The sequence below is a fragment of the Ylistrum balloti genome, unplaced genomic scaffold (assembly GCF_031769215.1).
Source record: "Ylistrum balloti isolate Yb309-2 unplaced genomic scaffold, AGI_CSIRO_Ybal_v1 Utg370226, whole genome shotgun sequence".
Classification (NCBI taxonomy): domain Eukaryota; kingdom Metazoa; phylum Mollusca; class Bivalvia; order Pectinida; family Pectinidae; genus Ylistrum; species Ylistrum balloti.
In genome coordinates, this window is record NW_026782188.1 from 1366252 (window position 1) to 1377387 (window position 11136).

Here is an 11136-nt window from a genome sequence, read left to right on the forward strand (position 1 = left end):
ACTAGAGATGGACACCTCCATACACGTGGACTAGAGATGGACACCTCCATACATGTGGACTAGAGATGGACACCTCCATACATGTGGACTAGAGATGGACACCTCCATACACGTGGGGTAGAGATGGACACCTCAATACATGTGGACTAGAGATAGACACCTCCATACATGTGGACTAGAGATGGACACCTCCATACATGTGGACTAGAGATGGACACCTCCATACATGTGGACTAGCGATAGACACCTCCATACATGTGGACTAAGATAGACACCTCCATACATGTGGACTAAGATAGACACCTCCATACATGTGGACTAAGATAGACATCTCCATACAAGTGGACTAGAGATGGACACCTCCATACATGTGGGGTAGCGATGGATTATTGCATGCGTGTGGATTACAGCTGAACGCGTTGCAAGATTAACATATAGTCACGAAAAGCATATACAATTTCTAAAAACCGTCTCCTAGATTTCAAAATTCAGACTGTTTAATTTATTTTTTAGCTCTACTGTATCCATTTCTAAATGGGATTGATGCTTTCCACTGCTGTGTTGTGCTGTGCCATGCATAAGCTTTACATTAGGAAAACATGTCATTTTTAAAATTCTCCTCAGTCGCCACTAGGTTTCAAAACTTAAGTCTTCAAGATATCGTAGAAGTTCAAATCAAACGTATGGTAAAGTATATGTCATTATTTCGCTCTATGGTATGTTATCTTAAATTGTGTCTTTTGTACAATCTTCAGAATTCTGTCTGTTCTATAGAGTTAAAAAGGTTTCAGCTGGAAGAGTAATGTAATTCATTAAATGTGAGCAGTACCAAACAGATATTATTCCATGACATTACGATGGCAAGTGAAAGAAGCATTGCATTTATTTTGGGATCCTTTCTCTACGGCTAAGACTTGAGTCCCAAATTTGACATGTTCTCGTTATTACAACTTTTTTAAACTCAAGGAAAAGGTACACCATAGTGCACCATGAAAACATTTCACTTCAATATTTCGATAATTCAGTTCGGATCATCGCGAACATGAAAGAGCTTGATCCTTTATAAACATGAAGTCACAATGTCAGACTACTTCAAAGCTGTCGATCAATTCCAAGGTATTTTGTGATTTACTGAAGGGTGCGAGTGGTGTCATTGTCAAATACCTTTGACATTGCAACCTTCTGTGCATTTCCGTCGAAGTCCACACACGCATTAACTTATTTCAGAACAATAAACTAATGAAACTTTATTTAATACATGTACATATCGATATTGTGACTGACGTAAGTGCTAACATACGTGTTCCGCTAAAGTGACGATTTAATTTCAGACCTTGTAACTGACTACGTGGTTGGTACAGTGGAATTTGAACTCGTGACCAGTACCACGTTGTAATGTTATTAACTGGTGTTAGACTCGTGTCCTGTGTTAATTACGAATCATGATTGCGAGATTACATGCACTACACATTGGTAAGTATACTGCGAGTCGCACGTGTGCCCACCTCTAGACCTACCTGACGCCAGGAATCTATCCACGCGCGTGTCACGACTCTTACATCACAATACTAGTATTGATCACATTTCGTGCTCGACCGGCCACCTTGATACTAATGAGAGAACACTGAGCAATATACTGACAAGGTGTGCCAATGTAGGCTAACACACGGATACATGTTGATACAATACAAGGTGCGCCCATATAAATGTATTGTTCGTTATTTGAACTAGACGGAGAATTAAAAATTGCGTGCTAGAGGTTTGTGTTTATGTATTAAATTATACCTGCAGTGCACCAGCCGTCTCTATCGATAAATCAGCGATCACGAAAGCACTAGCTCTCACGACAAAGCTGACAAAGCTAACAAACGCGCCTGCTGCAGTCAGTACATTCAATTTGTAATACATCCGAAGAATATTCCATAGGATTGCTTCACCAAATGCCAGCCAGGCTTGCATGCATTAGAACCATACATATATGCGCTAATTCGTCGATATAATTGAAGTGTATACCCAACTGAAACATACTGTGAAGCCATTGTCTTTTGTGACCTCATATAATAATTTAATCAATACAAAATAATTGGTTTAAACCCTATTAAAAAGAGAGAAAGGTAAACATACCGGGAGCTATATATAAAGGATTTATTACAGGCATGTTGTAATAAATAACAAACTTTCGCCTCAATTTATCGAACATTGAATGAAAGGAGTTCTTTGTTTTACAATCTTAATGAAAGAAACGTGTACGGAAATCTAGGGTGTGAGGTCCGAAGGTTCAAGTTTTTTTTCACCCAAATGCTCAGATTTCCTTATCTATAAATATCGACAGGGAGACGGTGGGAGTAAACTGTGACCTCATCACATGTATGTGTGGAGCGGAAGTGGTGTAATCTAACCGGAGAAACACGTAACAAGCCGCTACAGGTCACCCTTAAGAACTTGTTATTTAGATAATGAGCAAAGACCGTTGGAACGAACCCAAGATCAGTTCAGGCATGAAGATCAAGATGGCAGCCACGAGATAGGCAGGGTATGACATCAGATTGTCTACCTATTTGTACAGGTGTGCTATATTTAGTAAACCTATGTACAGTTTTGTGAATTGTTTGTGACCACCCATGCCCCGCTTGGTCACTGAAGAGCGATAATATTACCACGCGACACAGAGATAAACACAGAGATATGAAAACGTCTGTAGATAAAATAGTTGTTACAGTAATATTACTATACTGTGAAGGACTGATCTATGATGTCACTTCAGCTGTTACTGATGGTAGGCCTCCAATAACGGACGTGTGGTACAGCTGATACAACAATGCAAACATTGAAAAGGTCGTCGTAACCTCCATTACACCAGTTTTACAGCTGATATGGTTATTTATAATGTTCTATTTAAGAATATTCACTAACGTGTATATAATACACATAGCCAACGTGATAAGCTATCTGGATGGTATACAAGTGCAAAGATGACCTATATTATGGTACATAGTACTACCTTATGTAATGCTAATCACCTAAACACATGTATACCGTACTTATACCACCATTTTACTGCCCTGCAATAATCTGCGAAGAAATAATTTCAAACCCTAAACAAGATTAGTCACGTAAAATATCGGTCAATTAGTGTTAGGGTTACACCGGACGGCGTGTCCCTACCTGCACGAGCGCGCGAGCATCGCTTTGATTATATCGGCGAAGTAATTATACATTATCAGTGTTTTGTAAATCTTTGCAGGAAATTAATCGGCGGCACCCATCCTCGCCATTGCTACTCGACAGCTTGTCTGGTGATGTGATAGCCCCGATCGATTGGCCAATTAATAGCCCGATAGGAGATCGACCGCAGATCTTTGCACACCACACATACCATGGCATTCCCAAAATAACTGTTGGAAGCGTTTAAATGTAGTCCACAGCAACTGTCACGTTTGCAGCGATATGGCTTTACAATTGCATATAAAGAGAGAGCTTTTCCTAGGCCTCAGGGATACCCCGCCAAGTCAGAGGATTATCGTAAAAGCTACGCATTTCACCTCCTGACCATCTATATCTTAAACCCCTTTAGTTGGCCAATGAAGTTTGACGTGTGTTATAACGTTCGCAAAATGTTTCGTAAATAATTTTACATAAAGTTGTGAGTCAGTCGGTTCGTCGGCGAATGCAATCGAACATTCTCAAGCAGACGACATCTTCCCTCCCAGTGTGTATCAGTCGCATTAAAGCATACCTGCCCAAAATAGACTATTACGTCACGATTACACAACAGCAAAAAACGCTTGTTTAACGTTCTCTGCAAAATACAGATGTGTATTCAGTGTACGTGTTAAATTATATACGGGTGTTAAAAATCCTGGAATACGTAAGATAAACTCCAGACGCCTCCCGAACAGTTCCCGCACGAGTATGGTTGAGATGCCCTAGTTCCGGTGACGTCATTTCACAGACAAGTCCTCAGGCACTGTCATTTTGTTGTCGCTTCACCTAGATTAAACGAAGCGTGTCGAGTATTTCATTGAGAAAATTGTAGTCGCGGAAAAGTTGGATGGAAATTTCTGTCATAACGGGTAAACATGTTGTACAATACACATTATAGACGAATTGAAAGTGCTCCGCGCCATATAATCAGAGCACCTGTTACATTTATAAGCAGGATTATATATATATGTAGAGGTTCATTGAGAACTCATGGAACATTGCCAATATTGCTTGAAACTGAAAATCTGTGTATAGATAATCTATGCTTGTATGTGTGTAGTACTTCTGTACAATACAAGGGTTGAAGGTCGATAACGTGTTTTCAAACATTTATAGACAATATGTAGGGCTATGACGTCACGAGTCTGTTCTATAAACATCACAAGTTTACTCTGCCAGATTATTCCGTCTTCCAACTATGAATTTCTGCTAACTCTTGAAAAAAAGGATCCGAAGCCGACGAGGAAGAAAAATGTTATCTGCTATCACCTGCTATCAGGTTAAACAAATCAAATGATCTGCAAGGCGAGTTTAAAATCACCCGCAAGCACTTCCGAATTTTATCAAGATGACAGTGTCAACGTGAAGACGTTAAGTTACGTAGTCTTTGATATACAACAGAAGGATATAGCTACCTACCACTTTATGGTGCCACAACAACGTGTTTGAACCCTGACAAAACTTGGCGTATTCATATTCAGTAGTAATCCAGTATTTTGTCAAATAAAAAAATGAATAGTTCAGAACCGCTCTAATTTAAGTTTGCTGAGAGAGACAAAATATCATATATATTGCATATAATTTAACTCGTTGTCCTGCGCTTCTGATCTCTCCTAGCGTTCATGACAAGATGGTTCCATGAATATCGTTTGTATGTACCCTAGATATTTTGCTACCATATCTATTAAAGGAAAATAACTTATTGTGGTCAGATTAAGACTCAATCTTCTGGTATAAGAAAACCTCGAAACAAGAACTTCAATGGTCAGACAAATGAAAACACCTCACTGATTTAGTTTCGCTTAGTATGTTGTATTCTCATAACAATAAACAGTTTTTTCCCAATACAAACATTTTTGTAAACAAATTTAATATAAAATGACAATATATGACGACCACGCTTCGTGTTAAATCGTATACAATGAAAGTTAGTACTAGGTGTTAGCACTTAAGTTTGATGTCTGATGTACAATGTACGGGTTGGTATCGACCATGTGTATCAAGTCTGGCTTACACAGCCTCCGTATAGTTACGTATAATAGTACATCTATACAGAAAACGAGGCACCTACACTGATAGATTCTATTAGAACAGAATCAATGGGGGGAAAGTCTTATCGCCAGACACACGTTTTCCTGTAAATCTCATATATTCATGGACGATACCTACTCGTGCATCATACACTGACATGTTACAATGAAGATGGATATTCAATACACGATATACATACTTATATATATATATATATATGCTTATGTAACAGCAGTCGTGTGGTCTGACAAAATATATCACAAACAGCCAACGACCATTTACAGAACCCCAGACTCACACATGTCCCTTATAACTTACATCAATGATATTGTATAGACGATATTGCGTCTATAATCAATTACAATCACAAAATGGGAAGATGGACTTCATAGTCGAAATTAAATTATATCCACTCTGAAATTCAACTCATTCGTCTATATAAAACAACCAATATCGTACTTTACTAGGACAAGACCAAAATAAAGGGACATGTGCAAGTCTAAGACCATTTCATAATGAGAACGCAACACTAGTATTTGTATTGACTAGGTTGAGCCAACACAAAGAACACAAAATAGCTTAACGAGTAAAACTAATAGACACAATGGGGTGTCCAGGCATGTTCTCCTCAACAAAATGTCATCTGTTAGTTCTATGCTTATCTCCAAACCACGATTATTATAAATCGTTTTTATGGAACTTTGCCAATCCCCGAAAAAAACTCTTAACTAGGCGAACTTGACCTCTGAACAAATGTATCCGTGTCGTTTCTTGAATGTGTATTACACTGAACATGTTCATAGACATGACCTAGTTGTACATTGATTTATCCTTAGAGTAAATATACCAAGTACATGTTGGTAGGATAACATTTTCACCCAAACCGCGTCACCATCATGTGGTATGTCTTCTACTCTTAGTGCTGGCTTTCAGGGTTTTAAACAAACCTGTCTGGTTTCGGTTCTGAAAAGTATGCTTGATTTAATTTCGTGAACATTAACAAGTGTTAATATGATCTTTTGAGTTGTAAACAATAACAAATGGTTAGAAGGAAAACGTGTTAATTCTAAATAAAGCAAGTATTTTCTTGATTAATACCTTTCGGGAAATAAAACAAAGAACAATTTTAAATTCAAGAAAGAATCACGTTGGTAGATTACTTAAGGAAATGGAAGCTGGGCCACAAATGTTAGGTTTTTATCTAATTATCTGCATTATTTAGGTGTAATTCCACAAACCAATAAACATGCTTATTACGCTTAAAAGGGAACAAGTTTTCTCCATACTCTAACTGTTGTACATCTGGGTTGTTACATATTATCAGATGTTTACATCTTGAAGTTTCCAAATCTTAGTAAAAAGAACTTTTATAACAAGCTTCTCCTTAATTATGAATCAATTAATTGATACAAAACAAATTTTTCCCTTTTGTAATTCTAATTGTTCCAAATTTTCACAAAGGATATGGTTCAATTCGTCTTGCGTATAACCGGCACACATGACAATTTCAAAGCAATAAATTCTCACTGGTTTCCATTCATAAACAATCCTTACTCTTTAATCCGACAACTTATCCTTTAAACTATTCCATTCTTTGACTAAGGTGACGCAAACGGATGTCTTCGCAGTAGATGTAAAGTTTCCAATGTTTCAGATAACTCTTAACATTTGGTACAAACAACGTAATGTTTCCACATGGATAGATAAAGCAGTAAAAATCTCCATCTGATATATCAACAGAAAAAAAATTAATCACATTTCAATTTCACACGATTCAAAACAATTAAAACAATTATTAGATCTAGACTCATGACACGTCACTAAACCAAAACGTGAACTTTGTATCAAATTTAAACAACTTGCAATGCAACTACCAATCGGGACTGCTACAAATCGCCAGTGTCAACTCGCTAAAAAAACACCAAAAGCATCGTGAAAAAATAACCATTCAGTAGGGTGATGTCGAGCTATTTCAAATATAGACCAAGTTTGAAGTCAATGAAAAAATACAGAAAAACCGATACTTCAACAAAATAATGGCACCATAAGGTCTTAATGATACCAATCAGCCAATATATCAAATTTCAATCTACTGTAAACAATTAATGGAACCTTTTACAAAACGTAAAAAGGTATGGATACAACCGGAGCGTCAACATCCCAGTTATGTGAACAACAATGAGACTGAACAGGACTGCGAAATACTACATTAAATAACTAAATACCATAGTATATCTAACATATGGTAAAATCTACCTACAACATTGGAGAAAACCATTTTTTTCTTCAATATAAAAACGACAAAATGACATTTAAATGCAATCGTTTGATTTTTAAGACAAATGTCAAATACTTTTTAAAGCCAACACGGTCAAGATGAAATGTTTGTCGGAACATAAATAAATCCCTTTCACGTCTATTGTTACTGTGGCACGCGTAAGAGCTATCCCGTGACACACTTGTCACTTTTCCGTTATTCAGACACTGTCAGGGGCCAGGACCTTAGTCGTAAATAACCCACAGATAACACTTCTAGCCTAGGTCACAAATCACGATCAACATTTTCTCGAACGTGCCGCGCCTAAACTTTAATTCAAAATGGATAAAACATCACACAATATCTACGTAACAGCCCGACAGATCGCTCGGGGCAGAGTCCACACTTGTTGGTATCATGCTGCCTTGACATTCAGGCAAACGTACCTGCACAGTTTAATATTTCAGTACACTTTTTCCCACTCGCTATGGTATTCGAGTTGAAAAAAACTTTGATTGCTTCACATCCCTGCTCATCAATTTGACTCCATAAGGAATTTAAAACGGAAAGTAAAACCGAATACTTTATTGGTAAAACCGCTCAGGTATCGCGCTCTTTCTTGATTTTCATGTCCTTATAGTCATCACCGAGAATTGTTGCTATTTCTCCTTGCATAAAAGCCCATGGCACGTTCGAACCAACTAGAGGACACTTTTTACCGCTTGGACAGTACACTTCCGCTCCTGCACCCTGTCGCTTGATGCTATCCCTGGAACAAGGGAAGCAGAATTTGTGATCCCCTATTGACGGACATTGCACAAAGTGGGTATCCTCTAGACGTTCGTGACAGATGGTACATTTGAGCGATTCGGAGGGCACTGTTGATTCGGGCATTGTTGAAGTGCCCTCTCCCGTTTGGCCCGAAGTAGGTCTCACTCCACGTAACGTCTGCTGTTGTGTACTTGTAGGGGAATGACTGTTGTGTCGCGAGGATCTGTTTCCATCGTTTCCACTACGAATCGGAGAACCGGAGCCGGAAGCTAAATTGTCAGTAACATTCATTAATGCCGCCATTGGAGATGGTCCCGTATGGACGGGACCATTGGCGCCATCGGGCGGTGTAGGAGTATGGTTACTCAAAGGCGATACTGACGTAGAACTGGCCGACCCGTAGCCAGCGGAAGTGATTGTCAACTTAAGAGCTTCCGTTTGATTTTGTATCCATTGCTGACGTTTCCGTTGTTCCCCGAAATCGCTATCTGGCTCTGGCGATGTTTTCCGTTTTTTTCCTTGACCCTCTACTGAATTTTGCCCCACTAGTCCCCGCGGGTGTACACCGGGTGTCGCTTGCCGGAAGCAAGTGGACGGTGAAGGCAAAGGCGGTATATTTTGATGAACGTATGGTGCTGGAAGTAAATCCTGTTTGACTGGTTCCTTGAAAAACCTTACAGTCTCTGACAAAAGTTCACTGAGTATCTTCCAGTCCCCAAGTCCATGTTTCATTTCATATTCTAGATATTTGTACCCGGACGAAAGACCTTTGCCAACATCTTTACCACTGTCATGATGCATTTGTTTAGCCACACTTGACGCACTGTTGTAAATGTTCCCTGAGCCCAGCGGATATTCCATGAACACCTTCAGTTCAAAGTCAATCCCGTTCTTTGACACGGCATCGAATGCAAATACGCGTCCAAAAACATTATGATCTTTCTTGAACCTTATCTCAAATGGTACCGATGATGACAACATTGACACAGTTTCTCGTACAATTTGTGGTCTTTTGGCCATTTCCTCTGGAGAACTGAACTTAAATGGATTTTCCTCGTTATGATGTGAGTTATGTGAATCAGCGTCGTCTCCGTCGTGTTTACCATTGTGTAAGATGTTTGGTGGAACGGGACCACCAATATTTGGTCCGGGACCTGAACCGTACCCATGTCGCCCCGGGGGTAGGATTCCGATACCAGCCGTGCTGTGAATCAGGGGATGATGCATTGGGAATACAGTTCGTGATGTAACAGGGATAGCTGGGGTCCTATGATGGTCAGGACCAGAGTCCTCACCTCTCCCATGAACCCCGTTAGGCCCTGAGGGTGGAATACCATTTGTAAGTCTCTGAGGAGATGCACTGTAATCACCAATAATGTTTCTATTTCTATTTTCATACCTTTCGATTTGGCCCGGAAGTGGTCTCGGAGGTTCCATAGGTCCATGTTCTGATGAATTTCTGTTGGATGATAAATTCCCATGAGGCTGATGTGTCTTTAATGATGGTCTCGATTCATGAAATCCATGTGATCTTTTCATTTGTCGTGCAGCATCAAGGACCATTTCAATACGATCTGCTCCTTCATAATTGACGCAACCACGGCACACAGGTTCAGTAAAATCATGGACCATCGCCCAGGGCATTCTAGGCAAGTCACATAGGTAACACTGTTGTCGGGGCGCCCTGTGCGGCATTGACATGGTGCCGAACGTACGCCTCTCACAGTCAGCCGCACATATAACCAAACTTCACGTTAGACGTGTAGTAGAAGCACAAATATTCCCGATACGCCTTGAATTGATTCATAACCGAGTCACACTACCGCCATCCACTTGAAAATATACGATATGTAAGGGCTGTCTGCGCATGCGTTTGTATTTGTAAACTCGATCGACCTCCGTGTGTGTTGTGTACGTGTGTGTGTGTTGATATTCACGTTTGCACAGAGCTCAAAGCAATCACGCAACCGACCCAGCTGAATTACAGCGCTATTCGATATCTCAATCACCAGGGGATACCAATGTTAACCTGCATAGTAATACCGGCGGAAAATCCTTGCAAGCGTCTATACACACACGCAAGGGTGAATTGTCTATACAATATGTGTGCTTATGTCGCAAACAAGAATAGGTGATATACGTCATAGATAAAGCCAGGACAACAGGCCACGGCTGTCCCTGGATACCGCTCTCTATTCACCAACTCGTCAATGGGTTTGACATACTCGACCGCCGCTGTTGTTAGGCACTGGCAGTTATATTGGTATGTGATTTGACCGACTAGAGAGATTCGTTTTTTAGCTTAAACAATAAAGGCTTATTTTGTTCAGACTTACTATCCCTTTTACCGAGCATTGTTTGAAATGTTTTTTTTTTCAATTTACATTAATTTTCTCCATTGATTCTGTTATTGCAAATAAGCAGAATGATACATCGTATTACACAAACACACGAAATGTATGCAATCACATGAAATGTTAAGAAAAAGCTTTGTTGATGTTATGACAGTCTCGCGTGCTACGTTGAACTTTATTTTCCACATTCTGATTAAAGAGTATTAATTTACTTGCTTTCGTGCCTTGAATACTTCGTGACACATTAGGCCTCGTACAGATTTTGAACGAAGTGAATGATGAACTCCGCCAAACACATCGATAGTACTAGATTAAAGGCAGGATCTTGGGTTTGCAGGCAAACACGACACAAAAACGTTTATTTGTCTGGGTTTCTCAGAGGGAGAGGAAATCGATGGAAAATCTATCAGACTTCATGTGGCTTGTGCGTGTCTGCCCTCGTTTTCCCGGCCATGGAAACAAATAGCCTGACAGCGTTAATGACGTCACGCAAGCAGCGTAACTTTGGAAGCCTGCCAA

At 39.7% G+C, this 11136-nt stretch overlaps 1 protein-coding gene across 1 annotated transcript; it reads right to left on the reverse strand.

Moving 5' to 3' along the window:
- Window positions 1–4995: 4995 nt before the first annotated feature.
- On the reverse strand, window positions 4996–10276 carry LOC132551939 (probable E3 ubiquitin-protein ligase IRF2BPL). Its single transcript, XM_060216083.1, has one exon. It carries the CDS (start codon window positions 9962–9964, stop codon window positions 8093–8095), a length of 1872 nt encoding a protein of 623 aa, XP_060072066.1. The 5' UTR covers window positions 9965–10276; the 3' UTR covers window positions 4996–8092.
- Between the last annotated feature and the right edge of the window lie 860 nt (window positions 10277–11136).

Coding starts and splice junctions, on each gene's coding strand:
- LOC132551939 (XM_060216083.1), bottom strand. CDS start 9,964: ATGTCAATGCCGCACAGGGCGCCCCGACAACAGTGTTACCTATGTGAC.